This window comes from Catharus ustulatus, chromosome 2 (assembly GCF_009819885.2).
Source record: "Catharus ustulatus isolate bCatUst1 chromosome 2, bCatUst1.pri.v2, whole genome shotgun sequence".
NCBI classification, from domain to species: Eukaryota; Metazoa; Chordata; class Aves; order Passeriformes; family Turdidae; genus Catharus; species Catharus ustulatus.
In genome coordinates, this window is record NC_046222.1 from 47,483,218 (window position 1) to 47,509,254 (window position 26,037).

Sequence of the window (26,037 nt, forward strand, 5' to 3'; positions counted from 1 at the left end):
CTAATGGTTTTGTCTTATGAGGAGATTCAGTAAGGCACACCTTCAGTGTACCACACTCCAGTAAGGTTCATCTCATGAGCAGCTCAGGGAGATGCTGAGAAATTTATATAAATGCACGTGGTAAAGTAAATATTTACAACAATCTGCTGTGAAGGGAATATCATTGCATATTTACACCTTGAACTGCTGAAACCTTGTGTACAGGCACTGAAGAAATACTGCTGATCTTTTCACTTTCGTTTTGCATAGGTGATTCCAAAAGATCTTCTAATAAATTTGTTTCTTAATATGAGAACGTAATTTGTTTGGAGTACTCTTTATTATAGGACTAGGCAGAATTTTTGCTGTGAAATCAAATTTCTTAAAGACTTTACAAGCAAAAGAGAAAGCTTAGTTTGCCTAGAGACAGAATTTCATCTTCAATGAGCCTAAAAATGTTTGATCTACGAAAAGATTTCAACATCTTGTATACCTCTCCATACAAACAAATGCCATTGAAAGAGCCCCAAACCAACTTCAGCATCCACACAGAGGCTTCATTCAGATCCCACAGGATACAGCAATCTCTCTACTTGACATATATTTGTGTAAAGGAACCCAAATCTGTGCCTTGCTACAGACATACTGAGTTTCAGAGATGGAAAACTGAGGTCAGAAAAAGATTTTTTTGCTTGTTTAACAAGTCTTTATTTCCAGATATCCCTATTTATACTGTGTGGTCGAGGTGCATTATAGTCTTTTCAATAATAAAAAAAAATTTGGAATATACATTCAAACCTCACTACTGGCTGGACCTAGAGAGATGGAGCTTCAACAGTCTCATTTCTGTCAGGCTGTGAGACCCAGCAGCTGAGTACAATGGACCAGGCTAACTCACCTAATTCCACGTCTGGCTGCTTGATTCACGCACTAACAGTGTGGTAAAAATCACTAATATTTTAAATTAAACACTCTTATCCTTCTGAATTTCGTCATATTTTTACTATTAATATATTTGGAGACAGAATTGAGCAGATTTCCTACACTGTATTTCAGACCGAAATAAAGATTCTCTTGAGAAAAGAAGCAGTGTGATTTCAGTACCAATGCCACAGAAGTACCTAGGACCAAACTGTCCACTCTTACACTTACAGATAGTTTTAGTTTTAAGCAAGAGTGTGGATGAGGTATCTGGGATACCCTGCAATTAATTTAATTGACAGAAAATTAGATAAATAATAGCTACTGAATAGAAGCACCACTACTAAATGGTTATTGGGTAGGGGTGCTACTAAGCCCAAGTAAGAACAGCCAGTGCCTGCATGGTTAAGTGCAAGGCTCCAACGCTCTTGGTATGAATTATGAGGGAACTAAAAGGTTACTCAACAGCCACCTGTACAACCAGCTCACTAATCCATAAAGTATGGTGCCAGAAATACTAGTGGTAACACCAGGAAAGGGTGAACACATACCTGGGATGAGAAAAATTCAAGACTAACCCTTTCAGCAACAGCACAGGTTTAGATCAACACTACCTGGTCATAAAAAGTAACTTTAGGCACAGTGATAAAACCAATGTAGTAAATGAACATAAGTAAGCAATAACTTTTAAATTTTATTTGAGTGACTGCTGCCAGATACTACAACTGTAAAAATTAACTATTTATCACCACATAAACATCATGGAAGAAAATACCAGCTGCACTGTTAGAGCAGAAATTTTGCACATTTAGTTGATCTAGAAATCACAGATGTACATACTGGCTAACAAAAAAAATCTGATGATCATGAAAAGCCAATTTTTTTTCACAGTATAAATCACTTCAGAAAGGTAATTTTAAGTACTATGAGCCAGGAGTTAACATTAAGTACACTTCCCTCAGGTATCAGTGTCTCTGTGTTAGGCCACCACAATGTTTTAAAGTTACTTGTCTGATGGGTAAACCTTCAATTGTCAATGCTACACAATTAAAGAAATCATACTTCCAATACACCTGCACAACCCCTACCTACAAACTTTACTGAATTGTGTCATTTGGCCCTGCCTGCAGTAATGTAACAGGTATCCTTCCTTTTGCAAACACACATGGAACCCATCACAGAGCATCTAGGGGAAGACTCTGTTTCTGTTTAGCACTTAATCAGTGCTAGTACACAGCCATAGTACAGGGAAAATCTAATAGCGATTACATACCAAATAACCAAGATACACGTGCAGAATCTGTCATCTAAATCACAATCAAAAAAATTAAAAATTGGGCAGTTTTAGTGCATTTAGGAATTAAATTTTGAAAGCAGAAATTATTGCTGAGAAAAAGCAAGATACAGACAATGAGAAAGGAAGATGCAATTATGCATTTGAAGAAATAACAGATGGCTGGAAAGTTTATCAAGAAAACACAGAATAATAGAATAGAATCATATAATCATTTAGGCTGGAAAAGAGTTCCACCATTGACTTCAACCTCACATTAATCACCACTTTGTCAACTAGGACACAGCACTATGTGCCACATCCAGTGTCCAGCTCTAGGGATGGTGACTCCACCACTTCCCTGGGCTATTTGTTCTAATGTTTGAGACCACTCCTCCAACACAGAAATGCTTCCTGATGTCCATCCTAAATCTCCCCAGTGCAACTTGAGGTTGTGCTCTCTGGTTCAGTCACTTGTTACCTGGGAGAAGAGGCTGACCCCACCTGGCCACCCCCTCCCATCAGGCAGCTGTGGAGTGATGAGGTCCCCCCTGAGCCTCCTTTTCTCCAGGCTGAACACCCCCAGCTCCCTCAGCTGCTCCTCACAGCACTTGTGCCCCAGACCCTTCCCCAGCTCCGTTGCCTTCTCTGGACACGCTCCAGCCCCTCAATGTCTTTCTGGCAGTGAGGGGCCCAGAACTGAGCACAGGATTGGAGCTGTGGCCTCAGCAGTGCCCAGCACAGGGGGAGGTCACTGCCCTGCTCCTGCTGGCCACACCACTGCTGATCCAGGCCAGGATGCCATTGGCCTTCTTGGCCACCTGGGCACACCCTGGATCATGTTCAGCTGCTGTTCGCCAGCACCCCCAGGTCCTTTTCTGCCAGGCAGCTTTCCAGACAGTCTTCCCCGAGCCTGTAGCTCTTACATGGGGCAGTCGTGACCTAATACATGTTTTCAAACTGCATTTGACTGTAACTTTAGAACACAGCCGCAGAGACAAGCCGCCAGTCTGCTGAGCAGCATCCCCCAGCCAATCGCAGCGCCCTTCTCACCGCCCCGCAGCCGAGTGCCGCCGGCGGGCGGGCCAGCGTTAGCCCATGCTGCCACCTCGCGGGGACCCGCCCGGGACACACCGCCCGCCCGGGACACACCGCCCGCCCGCTCCAACGCCACGGCGTACAGCTAGGGAACATCGCTACTGCCTCCGAGCAGCTAATGGAGCAGGAACAAGGTGCTCCTTCCCCCCAGGAAAATTGCCGGTTTTTTTAGGAATGATTAACCCAAATGCCGGTTTTGTCTTCAGATTTTCAGAGGGATGTGAGCGCTAAAGTGAAGGGATGATGGTTATGTTCATTTATTCTTTCACATACAGGCTGACACCATAAAAACCCATACTATATACATTATACAGAACATAACCTGTACGCACATCTTTATAATTCTCCGTAAAAGGCATGGAGGCCAGAATGCAAATATATACATTTTCAAATTTTGACAGAATTAATAGTAAGAAAACTATGACTTGGGAATGTGTTGCTATCATACACAACTAAAATATAAGCAAGAATGAGCTGTCTTCCCACAAAACAGCTAATTAGGTCTAATTAGGCTTCTCATAGCTAGTTACACTTCTTTTTAGACAATCATGTTCTGCTGGTTTAAAACTGCATTCAGACCTCTAATCAAGGCAAACCTTCCTATCATTCCCCATTCTCTGCTACTTCCACAGCAGGTCTGCCATCACCAACACTACATTTTACTCCTCAGCTGTTACTCATGATCTCAAGAAACTGTTTATGAGTTGTGAAAAACAAAGTTCACTTTTTAGAATTTTTAAAAGTTTAATAAGGGATAAAAAGTGCTGGGATGTTTGGCAATCTGCCAAAACCCCACACCCTTAGCTTCAAACAGTGTTCTTATATATTTTTACATTACATGGATTAATGCATATTCATGAGAATATTTAAACATTTTTCTGAGTTTAGATGCTTTAGAATTTTTTTGCTTAGTTTTAACCTTTGACTTGTCTGCCTGCCATCCTATAGATTAAATCAATATATTTTATTTCTCCTTGAAGCTCCCTTTTGTTGTTTTTACACGTTTTGATAACAGTCAGTAATTTTTTCTCTTGGTGTCCTGATTTTTGTCACTGTTATCATTCAGATAAGGTAGTCCACAAATGTGAGAAACAGCATAGCTATTTCACACTATTATTTGAATTAGTTACACAAATAAAAGAATTTTAACATTAAATAGTTTCCATTTTAATATTATGGTAATGCCTAATATTTATCACACTACTATTTATATAAGCAATGTGGTACATACACAAATTGACAGATTATGCTATACCAAAAAGTAGTTGAAAGGAAGTACAAATTGTACTACGTCAAAATCTTTGTGGTTAATAATCACTTGCAGAGGCTAACACATAAATGTGAAAGCCAATATTATATTGTCATTTATAATATGAATTAAATTTTAAATGGGAATTACCACATAATAAGGAAGCAAGCCTGCCTTCACCTTGGAAGTAGAGTAAGCAATTTCCAAATCTAAATACATGTTGAGAAAACACCTGAGGTTTTAGCTTTATGACAAAAAGTGATGGGAGGATTGGAGAGGAAGGACCACTGGTATTCACAGAGCAGGAGAAGGGGGGTTACCTGTTATGGGCCACACAAAGATGAATAATTTCTTCCCATCTGAGGGAAATTATTTACAAGGGAAATCAGTTTGAGGATAACTTCTGGAAAGTTTCACCCATCATACACAGATCAGGCTCATTCAAGTGTAGATTTAAAAAAAATCCATGCAAACTTGGTTTTTTTGGGTGTTTTACAAATAAGCGAGGAAGTCCTCACTCCATAGAATTGCATCATTTTTGAACTTCACTGCTTCTTTCTTCATGCTTTCTTTCTCATGACTCCTGAAATTCTTCTCCTGCCCTTCCAGCAGACAGGACTGTAGTTTCTCCTCTTTTGTCTCTTTTCCACACAAATACTGTTTGCCTTGGCCACACCAACTGCAGTACACCCTGTTATTAAGAAAACCTTGAGTCAAGTTTGTGTTTCAGCATTCCCTGTGCCCACTATCAGTGGTACGTCCTTCTTGATAAGTTTTGGTAACCTTGATAAGCTTTGTCAAGCCCATGTCAAGCCCAAAACCTTAACAAGGCAATTCTACCAACAAGAAACTTACCTTTTTTAACACCTGGATATCAGCAGAGGAAAATCAATTTATTTTTAATTTTAAAACTTAACTGTATTTCACTACAGGTGATTAAACAGATAGCTGGAGAGTATCATGCTACATTTGTGACAGCCAAAACACGAGTGGCAAAACACTGCCAAAACATCTCACTTCTTCTGCAAGTAATGAGAACGCATGTAGAATAAAGTAATCCCAAAACATGGACTTAATGGCTTCTAATCCAGTGCTCTGGTTTTGGCTGGGGTAGTGTTAATTTCCTTGACAGTGCCTGGTACAGGGCTGTGTCTTGGACTTGTGCTGAGTTGATAATGTAAAGATGTTTTCGTTATTGCTGAGTAGGGCTTACACAGAGCCAAGGCCTTTTCTGCTTTTGTATTGTCAGTTTTGAACCAATGCGCTGGTGAGGAAGCTGTAGGTGCATCAGAGGTTGGGAGGGGACACAGCCAGGACAGGCAACCCCAAATGACCAAAGCGATATTCCAGACCATCTGACATCAGGCTCTGTGTGTAAACTGGGGGGAAGAAGGAGGAAGGCAGGATGTTTGGAGCGATGGCTTTTGTGTTCCCAAGTTACCATTGTATGTGATGGGTCCCTGCTGTCGTGAACATGGCTGAACACCTGCCTGCCCATGGCAAGCAGTGAATTAACCCCTTGTCTTGCTTTGCTTGTGTGCGTGGCTTTTGCTTTCCTTATTAAACCGCTTCAACCCCAACCCAGAGTTCACTCTCCCGATTTTCTCCCCGATCTCGCTGGTGAGGTAGCGAGTGAGCAGCTGCCTGGCGCTAGGCCGCTGGCTGGTGTCACACCGCCACCCGCCGGGAACACGATCCACTCAGAGCAGGGCCTCTGCCACCTGCCCCATGGCGGAGAGACCCGGCTGGGGACACGATCCCGTCAGAGCAGGGCCTCTGCCACCTGCCCCATGGCGGAGAGACCCGGCTGGGGACACGATTCCGTCAGAGCAGGGCCTCTGCCACCTGCCCCATGGCGGAGAGACCCGGCTGGGGACACGATCCCGTCACAGCAGGGCCTCTGCCACCTGCCCCATGGCGGAGAGAGACCCGGCCGGAAGTACGATCCCCTCAGAGCAGCACCGCCTCCGCCGTCCTGCCCCACGGCGCAGGGACCCTCCCGGGCGTGTCCGCCCCGCCCCGCGCGCCTGCCCCGCGCGCTGCCCGGGATTGGCTGCGGCGGCGTCGAGAGGCGCCCCGGGCCGGCCGCCATTTTGGCGCGCGAGGGTCGGGGTGAGGCGGCGCGGGGAGCGGGCGCGGTGCGGGAGCCGCGCGTCCCCGAGCCCGCAGCGCCGCGGGGAGAGCGCTCGTCTGGGGCACTGAGCACGGGAAAAACAGCCAGGGAAAGCACGGCCGGTGGGAGCCCTTGAGGAAGGGAGTCGGGTCTGTACATGGCGTGGATTGCAGGCAGGGAGTGCTTGTGGAGATAAGTGCAGAAAGGAGGCATCGTCCTGTTGAGGATACGGGATCGGGAGGGAGGCTGGAAGAGCAGTATTGGCGCTTCCTGGTGTGCCCAGGAGCCCTGGGTGGGTCGGGGTGGAGCAGCTGAGCTGTGCAGGGCAGCCCGCTGCTCTGTTGCATTTAGATTTGCCTTTCGCGGAAGAAATAAGTGTATGCTCGATGTGATTTCTGTGTCTGTCGCTTCCATTTTGCTGTTCGTGAACTTGCCTGAACCTGTAGCGTTGGCTCAAGTGATGAACTGGACTGTGTTGAGAAGAATTTGTCACTTTTTCTGCCTTTTTTTTTTTTTTCTATCAGGCGCCACGAGTAGAAGGGAAGAGTTCTCCTTGTTGGGTGATAGTAATAAAGAGCTTCCCAGAAGTAGGATGAAAGGTGTGAGGTATGTGAATTTTGAGATGGTGGCTTTAATATTTTTAAACTCTGGTGGTGCGATTACCTGGAAATAGAATTGAGAAAATGTAGAGAGTAATGTTTGTGTTCTGCAAGTGAGTCTGTTTTACTGTGTTATCTACGTGAGCAGAATGCTCAGTTTGTGAAAAGTTTCAGTGTTTGGAGTAGGGTCATGGAAAGAGGCACTTTAAATACAACTTGGTACACTCAGATATTATATCGTATTGGTCTTTTCTTTTTTGTTTTTTATTTTTTTTTTTACAAATTACCTCTGCTGATCTGCTCAGTATGTTTTAAATAACTAGAATAAATGTGATCAAAGCTGTTTGCGTAACAATTTATTGGTGCTGGTTCTAGTTACTTGAAATACTGCATACCTAACAGCTGTAGTGTCACCTTTATGTATGATGAATTTAGTGTCACTGAGCTAAAGTACTTCCCTAGTTAAGAGAAGGTAACCAGTCTTTTGTCGTGTATTTTGTTGACTGCGGCTTTTTCATAATGTCACTTTGTAAAAGTGGATAAGCTTAGCTTTAAAAGAGTTGGAAGTCTGAGTTAGTTTCTTACCGATATTCTTGATGATCCTAAATCTTTACTTTTACTTCTGAAGGCAATCCCCTAAGCTACTACAAGAGTGTTTTACAGAACCACATCAGAGAAATGGTGATTCGTGTCATATGTCACAAACTGTCAGTGCAGAAGGTAAGGCTTTGGAATCTTTTCATTTCCAGCAGTTTTATGGTGTGCACTACTTAATTTTTATTTCATGTGATCTGTTAAGGACACTAGATGGGCTGCTAGATTTGGTTAACACGTTGTTTATTTACTGTTTACTCAGTAGTTAGCAAGAACAATCAATTCCTTTTGATTCCTCTCCTGCTCCTTTTCTTGATGAAGTGATTGACAAGTTTGTTCTAAAAGAAACCTTTTTTTTTTCTGCATCAGTAACTTTTTTCCAAGGGTTGAAAAATTGTTTGGGACGCGTAGTATTTATAGGTGTTTATGAAGCAATTTTTTTCCAGTACTTAACTATGCTTTTTGAATTTGTGGGGTTTTTTACCTTTTTTCCTTTCATATGATTATCTTGAATGTAGAAACAATATATATAGCTAATGATAACAGATAATGCCCTCATTAATACAAGTCGATCTTTATAATTCTCAGCTAAGCTTTATATCTATCTGATTTTCTATTCCTAGCTCTTAAATTCTCTTATGAAAAAAAGCTCAGGGTTCTAATTCCTGTTGACTTGCTGAATGCTGTTTAGGAGACTACACTGGTGTTGGTGTATTTCTATTGTCTCATGGATTAGGATGCCCTGCAGCAGTGGGTTTTTTCTGTGTTTGCTTTTACAGTGCTGCATGGTGATGGGAAGGATGAAGACACTGATATGTTTTGTTTCTCTTCTCCAGAAGTAAGTTAATCTAAAGCTTTCAGTTCAGTTGTCACTGTGGTGGTGTGAAGCAGCAATGTTACAGGCTCTTTTGAATTTTCATTGAGAGTGATTAAAGCAGGCTTAGGTCCTCTCTGAGCTCAGGGTCTGTGCATTGTGACCACCTACATCCCCAGCAAGTGCTTGCTAGCATTTCTCATTACACAGTGTTGCTGTGTAGTGCACATCAGATGTCCAGAACCTGGGTTTAGGAAGGTGTTTTTTTACAATTCTCATTAGTGCCCCGTGTTGCCAGATCTGTTCCACCCTCTTGTGTGCACACAGCGGGCAAGAAAGTGACTCATAAATATGCACATTTTCTATCAACTCCCATAGAGCTGATAGTCTCAGTCTCTCATAGAGACTTAAAAGATACTAAAAAAAACCAACTACACTTTGCCCAGTAGTGTGTAGGTTCTGAGGTTTTTCTGTTTCTGCATCTAAAAAAAAAGCCTTGTGTGTGTCTCCCATGTGTTGTGACATGTTAATGCCATTGTTTCATGTAAATTTATATTTTGGACAAACATGATGTACTCTTTATTTTTTTCTCTTACAAAATTCAGGTTTAGCATTTGTTGCAAAATACAGATCAGTCAGATCTTTGGCATTTAAGCTCTTTGATTAAGCCTTACTGAAAAGGTACATTGTACAGTCTGGTTCAGGAATCCAGTATGTAACAAGTTTTACATAATAATGGGGAAAATATTAAGTGCAAACAGGAAGTCAGGAATCCTTTTACTAGAAATGCTTTTTATTTATCACAGAGGTGCACTGATGGCTGCAGATGTTCTGTTTGGGAGCTCTTTTAGACCTCCCCTTGTACAGTTCAACAGCACTTATTTTGAAGTTTGATCTAATTGAAATGGTGGACAGATGTGGGTACTGAAGGTGAAAACAGGTTTATAGAATACCTGTTCCTGGGATCTGGTTGTAACCCTGTGGTTGAGCTTGTTTTCCTTTTCCCCTCTGAATTTAGAGCATAACGGACTTTAAACTTGGGCTGTATGGCAGCAGCTCAGAAAGACAAGCAAGGTAAACCTTTATTAAATCTTTTCATGTCTTTAAATGCCAGCCTGGTTGAAGACTTGATTGAATCCAGTGATTCCAGTAAGTGATTCCAGACATTTTACTTGGGCTGATTTTCTTTTAATGTGCTCTTTAAACTTCACTAATGTGTTGTTGGTATGAGCATCTGATACTGTGGGAGCACATTGAGTACAAATATAATTTCATTGCAAGGCAACAAAAAACAAATTGGTTTGGCTTGAAAATGTATGAAATTGAAAGTTTTAAGCAGTGGGGTAGATGGCTGATAAGGGTTGAGAGGAAGAGAGGTCTGAAACACCACACTGTGGTAGGAAGGACTCTGTCTCCTTTCCCCCACCAGCTGCTGATCCCAATGCTCCTTCTGTTTTGATAAAGTCACAACTATATAAGGATTAGATGCCAGCAATATTCTGTGGTACTGTCAAATCTAAATTACATTCACTTGGTTATCTGGCCAGACTGTGTGAACCTGAAGGAAGTCTTAAAGTGGGCATCTTCCTGTTATATTGCTTTGGAGATTAATGTTCATGCAAATAAGGATAGCCCCAGATAATTCTTTCAGGTCTGTTGCCTAAGAAACCTGTTCTGAAAGGAAGACGTAGGAAATTTTATCTTCTGAGTTTGGTGCATGTAAGACACACTGCTAGCCTTGCCCAAAGTGAAAGATTTCATGTGTGGCTGTCAGTCTCTGCAGCAGTGTTCTCCAGATGCTCCCACCATTGATCAGACACAACTGAGCCCAGGAGGAGCAACACAAGGCATCCTTCCTGGAATAAGGCTGGTCTATGCAGCCTGCTTTTGTAGGAGTCTTGTAAGCTGTTGCAGAAGAGCAGCTGTGGGTCATCATACAGTTGAATTTAAGACCCTGCCTAACAGGTTACCAATAAATGTTTTTGGTGCCATTGGTCATGTATTCTAAAGATTTTAACAGTAACAAATGAAAAATGAATCCTGGAATATTCATGATCATGCATTTACGCTCACTGAGGATTAGAATCACTACCAGCTACTGAGGTTTTTGTTCAGTATTACCAAAATTGTCAAATGAAAAATAGATACTTTTAAGGGGATTATAATAAAAAAGGAGATATTTTTTAATCGGGCATCTGCTATGTGTGAATTCATCTTTTACACAAATAGGTGTGTGTATATGTATTTTAATTATAGTTTTTGAAATACTTGTGTAAAGTATTTGTAGGAAGTTTGACACTTTATTTAAAATGCATAGGTCTTTTCTTTAGAAGTTTATTGTTTGCAGGCCCTTCAGTCACAATACCAGAGAGAAAAATGTTCAGCACCCATTTTCTTCCAATCGTGGGCTGAGTGATGGACCAGCTCTAGCTCCATCATCTGACATGGTGTGTTAACCTGACATTTCCTTATATTCTCACTTGATTTAGTGTACACATAGTTAATAGTGCACTTTGTAAAACAAAAAACCCTGCGACGTTAATAGTTATGTGTTGTTCTGTCTTATCGTAGAAGGGATGTGTAGCTACAGTGTTCATAAAATAACTTGACAAAATGAGTGCAGCTCAGACCCCCCAGTGAGATCAGAGCTGAAGACTGTTAGTTCTGTCTGGCTGCTGTGAAATGATGTATTTTTAATTTCACCTTTCTTAAAAGATATCCCAGGCTTCACATTTGAGTTGGGGACTTCTTTGTTTTTAAATGTGGGACAAGGCTCATGCTCACCTCCTTAAAACAGTAATTCAGGGCAACAAGGTTATTGACAAATGGATCCCTCTTTAAACATTCTATTTAATTTCCAAACCCCATCTTTCTGAATGACGTTTGTGAAGTTTGAGACCAGGAGAACTTAAGTTGTGGATATTTTAAAATGACTGGGAAGGAACTATATATCCAGTGCCAGTCATGTTTTCTTCTGTGAAGATTGTCCTGTATACTGACCTTGAAAAAATCATAACTTGCAAATGTCTGATATGATTACTTAAGTAGTTCTGTTACAGTACCAGTTAAATTTTGAAAATGGTTTTCTTGTATCAGTAAAATACTGGGAGCTAGCTACATTTTTTGGGGGGGTTTTCCCCAAGTGATATTCCTAAATATTTTACTGTTGTTGTAGGCTGCAATATTCCTGTTCTTCAATCTTCCATGTTTTCATTTCTCTGTATTAGTAACTTTATTTTGCCTTTTTTTTCATATACGGTTTTAATTTGGTTTTTGTATGTGAGTATGCAATTAAATTGTTTAAAAAAACAAATTTAGAATCTGTTTCAGAAGTACTGCAGTGTAAATGTTCTCGGTGAAATTTAGGTGAGCCAAGTATTTTGTGCCTGATGGCCATTATGGAGCTGCTCAGAGTCTTCACATAGCTCATCAGTCACCCACATCAAATGCCTCTCTCAAAATGGCAAAATGTTATAGGCTATCTTTGCTTTAAGCAAGCAACTGTTAATGTTCATTGGCAAACCTTTCCTCAGGAGTACAACACTGGGCAAGATATTGATGAAGCTTTGGGTGTAGCTGTTAGTAATCTTGGCCACTTCCATGATGCAAGCAAGGTGGGTGAAAATCAATTCGATAAATCATGAAATAATAAGTTCTCTCCTAGACTGAAGGTTTTTGTTGTGAGTAGTCACACATTAACACACTATTTAAATGTGCTTTTCCTTCGTTTTGATACCTGTTTTGTCTTTCAGCTGTTCCTGTTATTTCTGTGAAAAACAGCCTTAAAGTCCAGGCTACAGCCTGAGAAGTAGTCTGCAAAGGAGTAAAAGAGCCTGTGCATGATCTAAAATTAGTAGCTCAGTATATACATTTAGCAGAACTGTATGCAATCCAGTCTTCAAGTACTAAGTTTGTTTTTCCTTGGATCAGGATAAAATTCAGCTTTTGTTTTTGCTCTAGCTGCTACTCCAGCTTTTTAATTCTAAGATATTATGAGACCAACAGAAGTAAAAAGTGCGGAATGTGCAGAAAAATGCAAATCAAGTAATTCATTTATATGCACAACATAGAACATAGGAAGAATCCTAAAATACCGGATAATACTGTTAATAGGTTTTATTGAATAACTTTTGAACTTTTTCAATTAGAATTAATTTATTTAAACTATAGCTCTTCTTAAATGTACTGTAGAAAAGTTTGCAGTTCTGTCTTTGCCATCAATTTACGTTTTTACTTGTAAGATAAACAGTATAGAAGTATTTAATGTTTCAGAAACTCAGTTCTGTTAAATGTGGTGTCAGGTGTCAGTGAGCCCTGTTCTCCATTCCCTTTCTAATGGCCAATATTTCTGTTAACCAAAGCTATGTTGAGTTCCTAATTCATACACTAATAGCATCTTGTAAAAACTTCCCATTTCAGGAGCTATAATATAATAACCCACAGGTATGACTCTGGTCTTGCAACAGGTTTTCAACAAAGATTGAGAAATTCCCAAAGTAGTATTGAACTGCTGAGATTTTTTCCCATAGTCTCTTTATTAAATGTAATTTTAGTGACAAATCTGATGTTTAGCCAGGGGAAGAACTTTTTTTAAATTTTCCGTTTATGCTCATGAGTTTTAAAAAACAGTGGAAATCTCAGCATTCTGTTATCTGTGCATGGTGCTGTATTAGAATGTCGGGTAAGGAAAGTGAGACTATGGGCCCAAGATCTGTTTCTTGCCTCATAGACCTAAAAGCTTCAGTTGAGGAAGATTCAAACAGTGCCAGCTGACTCCAAGTTAGAGAAAACAGAGGGTTTTAATGAGCTGTATGTGGTTTAATGTCACTCGATCTGCTGGGGTATCTGTCACTGTTACTGTTCATTGCTTCTGTTCTGAGTTTTAAAAGAAGTATTATTGTGAGAATAACAAAATAATAATGAAATAATACATATTTATTCATACTGAATTAAATAGGTGCTGGAATACTTGGAGTTGAAAGTGAAGCATAAAAAAGACAAAGTTACAGAAGCTGCAGATAGAACACTTGATGAACTTATTACTCTTCTGTCAAGGTAGTAATCTAATTTTGTAGTATGACACGGGTGAGTTACTTTTATCACAAACCTCTTTCTAGTTCAGATGAAAGACTAAAATTTTGTTTAGAATTTTCTCACAGCAGAATTTCATAGTACCTGGCTTTCATTTGTACCCTTTCATTATGGCATCTTGTAACTGGTCTGTATGGTTTGAAAACACTACAGCTTATGCTGTCTCTGTTCTTAAAAAATCAGAAAAACTACTAATAATGTTAATTTTCTGAAAAAGCTCAATTTTGAGGTTTTTTATACTGTTAATAGTGGATGATAAATTTTAATAGCAGGGTTTTTTAAATTTACTTTCTGTGCATTTTCAAGCTGATAGAATACCAAGGACACTTCGTTTCTGGATTTTTCAGAAATATTTTTGCCTTCAGATTGACGGGAGAGAGGTATTAAACCTCAGGTTTCCAGAAGAGCTTATGAGCAGGGGGTCTTCAATCTTATTTTAGTAGAATGAATTGTAAGATCCAACTGGTTTTTTTTTCAGTTGGATGTGTTTGGAAATATCAGGAGGCTGAAATGGAAGAGTGCTCCTAATATTTAATAAATGTCTTTTCAGTGTGAGCTCTTTAACTTTTGTGGTTCCTCTAATTACACAGTACATTTCCCATGATTCTACTTCACAGTGTTTGGGGAATATGATCCTTGTGTGTGAGATGTATTCACTTTGTATTGTGTGGCTGGCAGCTGTGGGTTACTGTTCAGTTTTGAGTGCATATTAAATTTACGTAAAAGTAATGTTTTTAACACAGAAAGAGGAAGATGTTTTCCAACTTAAAAGAGAACATCAACAACTACAGTTCAAGTATTGCAAAAGCTAAGGAAATGATAGAAGAGAAGAAGAAGCACTTGATTGGTGCCATTAGGACGGCAAAGGAATTAAAATTTTCGCATTCTCTAAGAAACTGTTGTGATGTCACTCAGGTAGTAACATTTTTGCACTGTGAAATAATTTATTTTTAAGGAATATATTTAAATTTGGATTGAAAGTTTGTGGTCCCAGTTTGCTGACTTCAATACTGACATTTTTGGGGTATTATATTGTTACCCTGCTTCTTCACAGACACAGAATTTGTATTTGGTCTTGGTTACAAGTTACAGTCTGGTGACTGGTGTGAAGAAAAAAAAGGTGATGGTTGCCTTGAAGAGTTTGGCATGTGAAAAAGGAAATGGAGGGTGAGGATGGGAAAACTGACACAAAGGTGATCAGTGAAAAGGTGGTGTTTGGATTGGTTCCGTTTCTCAAACTTTTTCCATTCCAGAGCTTTCCAACCTTCTCACTGAACTACTCCAGAATTCATAGCCACACTCATTTGATCCTCTTGGTCCCAGGCCTCTACTTTCATTCTTTCTTCCCGTCATATTTTACTATTCATAGAAACCCATACTACCTGCCGTGCTGTATTAGAGCAAAGGTCCATCCTGTGAAGTCTCCTGTCTGGCAACAAAAATGCTTGGAGGAAGTATCCAAGAAACTGGGGAAGTTGAACGTTAAGGATTAAATGTTGATAGGATACATCAGGCTCTTGGCAGTGAATCAACATGACCTTATTTTGTCATAAGCTTGTGGAACATCTTTAGTATCATTTTAAAGCTTGTGACAGTGTGCATGGGTGTGTACATACGTGCATTATATGTACAAAGGCATAGGTAGTGTCAGTGTGACCTTTTATTATTTGTGTAAAATAGCTTCCTCTGTTCTTTCAAAATGTACCACCAAGTTATTTCATTTGGAGTCTTTGTAATCCTTGTGTTGAGAAAAAGAATGAGTAATTGGTCTTGTCATTCTTTGAAGAAATATACTTTGCAGAATCAACCACCCTGCATCCATTTGTTACTTTCCAAATGAAGAAACTGAGTCTTCTGACCCAGAAAATAAGTCTAATCCTTCCCTTTTTTTCTGTCATTTATTTCCATCCTACCAGTGGTTTTTTAGGAATTGGCATCTACCACTCTCCTCTCAAAGGCCTGCCTTTTTACTTAGAGATCCCTTTCTCATTAGATGTTGATACAAAAGGAGTATCTGACTTTTGCTTCTGTTTATATGCTTAGATTACAGAATACCAACCATTAGGTCCTAGCAAGGCAAGAAAACTTATTTGAGAATTGGCTGTTGGCTGAACTCCTGGGGTTTTTACTATAAAATTAAAGGTGGTGTGCTATAGGTAATAGGTGTCTGTATAATCTGCTTTCTGTTCAATGCAAGCTGAGATTGTATTTCTTAATTTCAGATTATTTATGACTTGAAGCTACCAGTGGAGGCTGAGCTCTCAAGAGTGAAAAATTTAAAGGAAAAAATACTTTCAAGGTAATTGACTGGAGTGGGAGATATACGTGGAGCTAAAAGGAGGCATAGATTATCTTAATTACAAAAACTGTTCATGGAATAGTTAAACAGCAGAAATTGAGCTTCTTCACTTGTAGTTGACTGAAAAACTACTATTTCAGTCATAAATATAAACTCTTCACTAAAGTAGGCAATAGCCTTCATGTGAGGTGTGAGGGAGAAAGCACATACAATTCGCTGGAATGTAAAAAAATACACATGCATTTTTAAAATGCTTGACAGATTTCTACCACATCTAAAGTCCTCTCATTACAAATAGAAATAAACTGGGAGAATAAGGGCTTAATTACATTTTTAGTGAGGCAGTTTCTGACCTTCAGGAAGATGCTTTTTGGGGTGCTGATGCCTAAAGAAGGTTTTGGGAATTTCCAGTTGCTATGCTGTCCTCACTGGAAGCAACTGATGATAGATACCTGTAGCAGAAATGAGTAAGAAAGTTGGTCACAGCTGAGGTACACCTGACCCTGTGCAACTTGGTCATAAGGCTGCTCAAGAATTCTGCAGTTCCTGGTGTATAAAGGCCACACTCGAAAATGATGGAGGGACAGAGCAAAGATGGTGCTACTTTGGAACGTCTTGTGGACCTCCATTATGTTTCAGGGAGTGGAACCACTCTGGGAATAAAATGAGGGGGAGGATGTCATTCTGACTGGCACACAGAAATTAAGCTTTGCAAGTTGATTATTTACATGCTAAATGCTAACAATTTTTGTAAGATAGCAAAATCATTTAGATTGAAAAAGACCATTAGGATCACCGAGTCCAAACTTTAACCTAACACTACCAATTCCACCTTTACCATGTGTTTAAGTGTAATGTCTGCATAAGTTTAAATCACAAAATCATAGAATGGTTTGGTTTGAGAGGGACCCTCAAAATTTGTGTAGTCCAAGTGTCCTCCAGTGAGCAAAGGCATCCTCAGCTTGATCAGGTTGCTCAGAGCTCTATCCAATCTGACCTTAAACCTGTCCAGGGATGGGGCATTTACCACCTCTCCAGACCATTTGTTCTGCTGTTTCACCACTCTTACTGTAAAAAATCCCTTTTATCTACTCTGAGTCGACTTTCCCTTCGGTCAAGGGGTAATGGTTTTAAACTGTTGCAGGATACTCTGCCAGAAAAAATTGTACCTGTCTCTCAGAAATGTGCTGTAAGGTCTCCTGGTGCCTTGCTTTCTCCAGGGGGAACAGCCCCAGCTCCCTTAGCCACATGCCTCCATGGATGGTGACTCAGCCAATGGGTGGGTTGTTCCAACGCTAGACAAAAATTAAGACTCCTCCTGTCATGGTAGTTGAGTTCTTCAGTTAAAATATGGATAAAGCAAGCTATAAAATCCTCTTTTAGAAAACTTGGGCTCTATGCACCAAGTCACTATTGTGAAGATGCTGGCAGTGTTGAATGGCAATTTCAGAGAAGCCTGTTTAAATGTACAGTGGTAAACTCTCCCAACCTAAAAGAAATCTGAAACATAGTATTTTTTTTTTTCACTGAAAAACTTTTAAAGAGCTTCAGCTGAAAAGGAGACAAAGGAAACCTGATGAAGGATAAATATAAATGTGTTATGTACCTTGTGCCACTCCAGAATTATTCCAAAGGTGAAAAAAAGCACAAGTAGGAGGTGCATAGAAGTTGAGGCACATGCTGTTGACATAAAATATTGGAGAAGAAAGAGTGGGTATGTTTCTGAAGGGGGCAGTAGGAGAAAAGCCCAGACAGCTGTTCAGTACTATTTACGTTTCTGTTTTCATTAATTAAAACTGGATAGAAAAGCTAAGGCATTTATTTAAGGTACAGTCGCAGTTCCATTAGCCTAAATGTAAAAGTGCCTGAAAGATTTTGCTGGTTTTCACTGGTAAAGAAAATAGTTAATAGTGTAGCAATAAACAGAAGCATGTGTTTTGGACTTGAGTGATGGTTTTGTTCTTCAGAATGAAAAGAAAATTATTTTCCTCTGTGCAGAATGATATATTGAACTAAACTGAGTATAGATTTGAAAATTGAGTGAGTGTTGCAGTATTCTGTGCATGAGGGAGAAAGATTTTTTTTTAAGTATGAACATGAAGATAAATGAGCAGCCAAATCTGATTTTTGTAGGAAGAAATAAACTGGAGTAGGTAATTAATCTCTCACTTTGCCCCTCCATGAATATTGGAAAAAACACCATAGATCTTAAACTGTCAAAGTGATTTAGGTATCCTTGTCACCTTCTGTAATATTTGTTCTCTTGAGGTTGTTCCCGAACACTTTCGAGATCACATCTTCATTAGAAAATTTGGGTGTGATTAAATGGGGAATGATAGGGAAGTGTTTTTTAATGAAAGAGAATAGGTACAGTAACTTACTTGGTCTAGTGGTTACGCATTTGTTGGAGATCAAATTTAAAAAAACTGTAGGTGCTTATGGAAGAGTATTCTAAGAGCAAAGCAAATCTTTGTGCCGGTATTTCAATCAGCATGCCAGTCAGTCCAGTTTGTGCTTCAGTTCTGACATTTTGATTTTACTTTCTTTTGCCCTAGTATGTTTTGCTGAAAAACTTTCCTGATTTTATTTATGCTGTGTACTTTTCAACTTCAGATGGCATTTAATGATTGGCATGTAATGATTCAAATCATGGAACCAGTTAGGCTGGAAAAGATCATTGAGTCCAACTGTAAACCTAACACTGCCAAGGCACCCATTAAATCATGTCCCTGAGTGCTGTGTCTGTTTGTTTGTTGTACATGGAATAGAGATGTTAATCATTTCAGCACGTGAAAATGTTTGTAAGTGTTAATTAATCTCTAAAATGAACAGCAAGTACTGAAATTGGTAGTATTTCCAGGTGACAGTTTCAATACTGATTGTGTCATATGCCAAAAGAAATGTCTTAAGATTAGCAAAAAACCCTTTTATTTTTAGAATTGCAATGGCTTTTATTTTATTAAGGGTGGTTTGTTGTCGTTGTTGTTTGTTGTTTTGTTTGTTTGTGGTCTTTGACTAATACTTGAAAAAATTGAATGGATGGAGTTGCTATTAGAGCTGTTGTAGTTAAAGCTGAATATGCTAAAAAAGGCTTATTGCTTACTGTAATATTTGAAAATCCTGCATTTGAGAGTGAGTCTGTTAGTACAAAAGCATCTGATATGCCTCTTGTTTTCAGTATGAGTTATCACATTATGAATTTTTTTTCAAATAGTTTGTATTCGTACTGGTGGTCTCTGATCATGTAGGTGGAGGTAGCTCTTGCACTAAACTGTGCCCATGCATATGTATGGTCCATGACAATTCTTTATAGGATTCAGGAGTTAAATTACTGGTTTTTGTTGTCTTGGTATTAAAAAGTTTAGTTTATTTCTGTTATGGCAGCTGTTATGAGGTGTTTTTTTAATGTAGCGATAGTGATGCATTCTTAATAAAACCTCTGCTTGGACTCATGCTTTTCTGGAAACAGACTGAATTATGTAAATTTGTTTCCAAATAAATTTTTTCCTAAATACAGTGAAGATAATGGACTAGACACTCCTATCCTTGATGACCAGGAAGAAATGCCTGATGTCGTAATAGAAGAAATACTTGAAGATGACTTGGAAGGCAAGTGTCTTAATACCTAATGCTTCCAGTGTTCCATTGTTGAGTGTGATCTTATTTTTGAGTTGTGTGTTTGGTTCATGCAGGTTCTTTAATGGTGTCTGTTTCAATTCTTTTGGATTTCCTTTTTTTTGTTCTCCTGTTTAGCTTATAGAAAACTTTGTCACAAGCTCTCTCAAAGAGGGTTAAAAGCACCATCTGCTATGATTATTTGCTTTGACTTGTGGTTATTGCAGTTCCCTCAGTTTCTGTCACTGGTTGCTGGAGAATCCTTTTCTGTCAGTTACCTCAGCTTCTTGAATGTTCTGCCTGGCCATTGTCCTATGATGTTTGGCAGGAACGATTAGGTTCCTCAGCTTGTCAGGTTTTCCCTGGATTGTACTAGTAAGTACTGTACTGTAACTGTCAGCTGCAGGTCCATGAAGGGATCCTTCCCCTCTGTTAGAAGACTGAATCTGGAGTGCTTTGTCAGGTATTGGACCCTACAGTACTGAAAGTCACGGTCACACAGGAGGGGGGAGCAGCAGTGCCTGCCAGGCTGGTGTGTAAGAGGTACTCAGGGTCTTAGAGGTGTTTTCCAACCTTAATAACTCTATGATTCTGTATGTAAGACAAGATAGCAGAGTCATCACTCTTGGGAATGGTGATCCAAGAGAGGTTGTGTTCCTATAGAGGAAATCTTTCACATAATTCAGATTTTTTGTTCAGATGCAGTCTTACAGACTGGAAATGGCCAAGAGAAATCTTGTATCTGTTCTGGATGTTGCATTTCCTAGACCTGGAAGTGCAGTCCTCAATACCTGCTCAGATTGTTTCAGATGCCAAATTCTGTGTAGTCTTTCACCCATGATGAGTTGCAGTTCAGAGATGGCAGTGCTCCTGGGTGTTGCAAATCTGTCTGGTTGGTTTGCCCTGATCAGTTGTTCTGGTAACATTCAATCTTGATGATGTTGTCCACTCTTTGCAGGAAGCTTTGTGGTATGAAATACTCTTGTAAGAATCAGGTCCTGGGTCTTCTAAAACCCTCTGGCCCACTATGAACCTTTATTGAGTAGCTTCAGAAAGAGAAGTCTGTTTTTTGTATCCCTTATGGAGGGAGGTACATGCAGGACAAAGGGTTTGGAAGCTTGGTCGTGAGTCCTGTCTTACATAGGATCATCTCTTGGCTAGTTCCTTGGTCTTCATGGGCTAACACTGAGTTACTGTAGGAAAGTGTTTAGCATACCTGTTCTTAAAAGGAGTCTTCATCTCTAATTTGTTTTCTATAAGCTTTCTATGTCTTTGTTAGAGGGAATAAAAACTCTGAATTACCACTTAAATTCAGGCTATCATTTTGTGAGGCAGCCTTTTGTTTTGGAGGGTAGCATAAGGCAGGTAGTTCAAAAGAACGATTTCATCAGAAGCAAACATGGTAATAGTTTGAAACAAGTATGAACAGATTTGTCAGATTAAAATCTGTTTTGAGGTAATATGATTAATGCAATATAAACTCAATCATATGTCTATCTGTTAAAGTCACTTGGAGGGTGTTTGATAACTTGCGTTATGTCTTACTCAGGTTTGACAGAATTGGTGTTTGTAAGCCATGTTATAAATCCATGTCATTTCTATATTCGGAAATATTCACAGAAGAAAGAAGCATTTGCTTTGCAAACAAAATTGGAAAACTTCTGCTGTAGTAAGAGTTCCTATCTCTTGCCTTCAGACATTTTGGAGCTAGGTAAATGATTAATTTCTAAAGGTCTACACAGTTTAAAATGTTTACCTTACAATATACCTTCCTTAGTACCATATTCTTTATTTTTTTCTCTCCTTCTCCCACTCCTTTATGTAGTAAAGCAGTTCACTGTTTAAAGTTTAAAAGTTTAAAGTTATAACGCTCACTGACTGAATAGAAACCATTATAGAAATCAAAATGAAAGACAATAATATATTCTTAAATCATTAAAATAATTTCCTAACCCTCATGTTGATAATCTTACCTGCTTCCATAATGTGTTCAGAAAACCAAGGAAAAGTATGTAATAACTTTATATGTCAGAGGAGGTTTTGCCACTTTACTCACAGCTGTAGAAAGTTTGCCAGAAATGACTTCTTGATACAAACCCCAGATGCCTGCCAGCCTTAAAGACACTGTGTAAATGAATGTGAGGGGAACTCTTGGTGGCTATGGAAGACAAGGTTGTTACTGTCTTTGTGTCTTTATTATAGCAGTAGCACTTCTGCTACCTGTATGGAGGATGGGAACTGGGGAGCATTGTGCAGAACTGTAATAATAGTTTCATTGTGAAATAATTTAAAATACTGAATCTAGTCCTTTTTTATTTGCTTCCATATAGGTGCTAGAACTTTAATTAAGAGTAGGGAAACTGGAATGTGGTGCCGTGGAACTATCACTGAACTAATTCCTGTACAAAGTAAATATCAGAGGAAGAAGCCTTGTGATCCAATAAGATACAAAGTGTGTGATGTTGCATTGCTGAAAGTATTCCTGATTGATTTTGGAAGCTCTGTAGTTCTGACTTTCTCAGGGTATGTATATGGTGAGAAGGATTTTTGTTTGCAGTTGTCTTTTAACTGTGGTTATTCAAGATCTCTTGGGAGAAGCAAGTCCTTCCTCATCTTCACACAGGTGGATAACCAGATACCCAGATGCCTCTGGTATTCTCTTCATCCATATTCCCCTCAGAAAAAATGGAACTGTATTTAAGTGCTCAAGTCTGCATACATTAAAATATTAAACTGAGACTTGAGTTGTAAAAGGCTAAAGTACTAAATGCTTTAAAAAATGCATTTCACTGAGACGTCAAAATTCTGTTTTATTGAACGTGACATTATGCCAATTACTGCAATAGTAACTTACAGTAAAAACCTGAGGTTTGGTTTGGGGGATTTTAGGCTTTGGGTTTTTTTGCTTTTAAGCTAGTGCTGCATTTATTCCCATTGACACTAGATGTGATCACACTGAAAGGCCTCACCCTGCTAATCTGCAAACTATTGAAACCCATGACATTTGTCTGTTTGTGAGGAAGCCTGACCAGCACCTTGAGGCAGAACTTGCAGCTGTTCCTCCTTTAGCAGTGCGGTGTTCACTGAAGGATGTTGTTCCCAAAAATGAGGTAAGTACAAACTGCTTGAAGTATTTCAGGAGCTTCTTCACAAGATTTGTGTTAATTTAAATTCCATATTTAAATTTTTTGTCTTTTTCCAGTATAAACAGAAGGAAACTCAAGAGTACAGAATGTATTTTTTTAAAGTTAAAAATCACTTGTAAAAAGATATATTGTATTGCTTTCATTGGCTAAGAAACAAGAGCTTATGGCAGTCTGTCTTAAAATGCCTCTGAGACTACAAATGCGTATTTCAGGCTTAAATCTCACTTCTTGTGCTTCAGACATGTTCTTTTATGAAGTTTTAAATTAATTGCATAATTGATCCTCTTATTTTGTGTCTGTCTGATGACTATGCAAGTAGTAACTTTCAAAAGTCATCCAATGAATAAATGGCTTCTTAAAAAATTTTAAGAATCTCTTCAGGGATTGTACTTGTTACTTAAAAGTTTTTGCCACTATTGTGAAGTGTTATTTATTCTCTTCCAGTATAACCAGAAATAAAGTACTGTCAATCTTTAGTCTATTACAAAAAAAAAACCTTATATATTGCAGTATTATTTTCTCCAGTATTCACTTTTTTTAGGCTTGTTTTATTCTTGCCACTTTCACATGGAAATGAACTAAGGCCAGTGTAGCTGTGCATTTCTGACAGTATTAACTGTTGGTCAGTTTTGAGGGGTTTTTACCAATCTGATGTTGACTGAAAAACTTTGAATAGGAACTTTCTGGAACAGTTTTCACAAGTGTAGATAAAATGCCTTCCTTATAGGTGCTTTCATTTTTTTTCTCTGACTAAAAGGCACAGATTTTCAGTATCAAATGAGAAATGCATTAATTTGATCCCAGAGAAATAAATTCAGACAGGCTTTTTCAAGGTAGATAAAATGTTACACAGGACGCTGTGAAGAGCAGCAGTGTGTAAATTGATCAAACCCCATGTTGTGTGTTTGTGTAAAGACACAAGACAAACTTAATTTCTACTCTTTCAATTCCCAGGAAAGTCATGAAATGAAACAAATAAGATAGTGTTAGTTTATGTATCAAAACTGTCTGAGGGGATCTTCAGAAGAAACATGGTGGAAATTGTAATCCTTTGATCTGACTCAGTTTTATACAGTTCAATACACGTAATAATCCATAATAAAAGAATTCTGTGCAGTGCTGTCCTGACTATGGACTAGACAAGTCTGACCATGTTCAGTATTTAATCTGTTCTCCTTGTGTTTATTATATCTTATTTTTAATTACGGCTTGTATTTTTTGTTTTAATGTTCCCTGACATCCTCAGTAACTTTTTCTTTCTAATACAGGATGAAGGCTGGGGAGAGGAGGCAAAGACAAAATTTTTAGAAATGGTGAATAATAAAGTTGTTTCAATGATGGTGTTTAGAGAAGAAGATGGTGTTCTCATTGTGGATTTGAGAAAACCTCCATTTAATGAAGTAAGCAGTAATGTACCACTGTCTCTCAAGGATGCATTGGTTTTCTTAGATCTGGCAAGGTATGAGTCTTCCTTTGGTTCATGTTTCTCTTTGCCATAACAGAATAATGATAAAAGAATAACAGAATAATGCTTACAAAAGTGAAGTTTACTGAGCTGGTTGTATTTGCAGTGTTCCATATATTAATGTGCGAGCCTTCAGCAGTGTCTGTTGATTTCCCTTTTTCACCTTCACCAATAAGTACCATGCTATACTCATTTGTACTACTCAGGGTACTTTATTTTAGAAAATGGCAAAATATATTTCTGTACAAATTTTTAATAATGGAGGGCTAAATGAGAAGCCCTCAGTGTCTGTCACAGGCAGAAAACCACACAGAAATGAGCCTGGGATCTGTTTGACATGGCTGGTATGCAGTGGGAGAAGCATTACAGATAACTGGCTGCACCAACTGCAAGAAGGAAATTTTAAGTTATACATATAAATATGAATCAAGTAACTTTTATAAGATCATTTTGTGGGGTTTTATTAATATGAAATTTGACATTTGAATATAAAAGGATTTATTTGCAGTTAATTTTGACTGACTTTATTCAAAATTTTCCTTTGTTTACCTTAGGTTTAAATTACAGCTTCCCAGTCAGTTGGAAAATTGCACAGTCTCCCACTACAGTCCACCAAATATTCCACAAGAAGGAGAAGAAGTCTTTGTTGTGGTTTGTCACATTAATAGTCCGAGTGATTTCTATCTCCGCTTGGTAAGTTTAAAAATAAAGTCTGTTTAGATGAAACTGCGAATACAAATTTTAATGTTGAGCTACTTGCAATCAGCACTAAATAAGCTACAACTTCTGTTAAGTTCTGTCTCTTGTTACCAGTGGTAGGATTCCTAGAAGTAATAGGTGAGATTAATTCTAACAGTCCTTGATTCAGCCTAGTTAGATGCTAGGAGTTCTTAAAATCCCAGGAAGTTTTTGTCAGTTACATAACATAATTAATTCCTTCGTGGATGTGCAGTATTTTACTGGCTAGAGTTGTTATTGAACACAGGGCTATTCAATAATAGTTAGGCTCTTTAATTCACTTTATGTATTCATGACCACTTTAATTTTGGAGGGAAGACTGGAAAGTAGAGTAGTAGAACAAAGTTAATCCTTTAAAGAGGAAAAAATGCCATTAAAAAAGAACATCTACTGTGTATGTGTGGTTTGTTGTTTTTATTTCAGAGAGAGAGCGTGGAATCTTCAGCTCTTCCAGAGAAAATTCAGGAGATATATAAACAGGAGAATGGTAAAAACTTGGAAATTTTCTGCCCAGTTGAAGGCCAAGCCTGCATTGCAAAACAGGAGGATGGGAATTGGTATAGAGCACAGATTATAGGTGAAGTATTGGTTCTTATGCTGTAATGCTAGGCTGCAAAATCAGATGTTTGTGAGGTTAGAGTCACCTGCTGGATATGAGCAGTAACATCCAGCCAGTATTTTTACTAGGAATTATGGTGCTACCAGGTAGCTTCATAAAGTCAGTAGTACTAATGCATATTCTTTTGCTATTAATAGATTGGTGTATGCACTTGTTCTTTCTGTGTAAACAGAGTTGCAACATACTCCATTTTCTAGAGATAATTGAAATTCTATTACGTAATTACTTTAGCTAGTATTTCTCTTGCTGTTACAGTTTGAACCACAACTTTGGCTATTCCAGCCAACCTGAGAGTGTATCTGGTGTTGGTTAATAATTCTCCATGGTGATTCCAAAGGGAGTGAGGGGTTTGTGAGTGTGCTGTGTCTGTTGCCTGTATGTGGGCAGTGTAGCATGTTTGTGCTTACATGTTTACTTGACATGT

At 38.8% G+C, this 26,037-nt stretch overlaps 1 protein-coding gene across 1 annotated transcript in view; it reads left to right on the plus strand.

Moving 5' to 3' along the window:
• The first annotated feature begins 6,016 nt into the window (after nucleotides 1-6,016).
• Nucleotides 6,017-26,037, plus strand: part of RNF17 (ring finger protein 17) — a 40,733-nt gene continuing 20,712 nt past the window's right edge. The window contains 18 exon segments of the mRNA XM_033051705.1: nucleotides 6,017-6,755; nucleotides 7,158-7,239; nucleotides 7,861-7,952; nucleotides 8,606-8,664; nucleotides 9,659-9,714; nucleotides 10,988-11,087; nucleotides 12,174-12,254; nucleotides 13,598-13,695; nucleotides 14,475-14,646; nucleotides 15,954-16,030; nucleotides 18,299-18,373; nucleotides 19,548-19,639; nucleotides 21,195-21,356; nucleotides 21,976-22,168; nucleotides 22,590-22,755; nucleotides 24,060-24,250; nucleotides 24,811-24,949; nucleotides 25,418-25,571. Of these exon segments, the coding sequence (XP_032907596.1) occupies nucleotides 6,017-6,755; nucleotides 7,158-7,239; nucleotides 7,861-7,952; nucleotides 8,606-8,664; nucleotides 9,659-9,714; nucleotides 10,988-11,087; nucleotides 12,174-12,254; nucleotides 13,598-13,695; nucleotides 14,475-14,646; nucleotides 15,954-16,030; nucleotides 18,299-18,373; nucleotides 19,548-19,639; nucleotides 21,195-21,356; nucleotides 21,976-22,168; nucleotides 22,590-22,755; nucleotides 24,060-24,250; nucleotides 24,811-24,949; nucleotides 25,418-25,571 (2,728 nt within the window).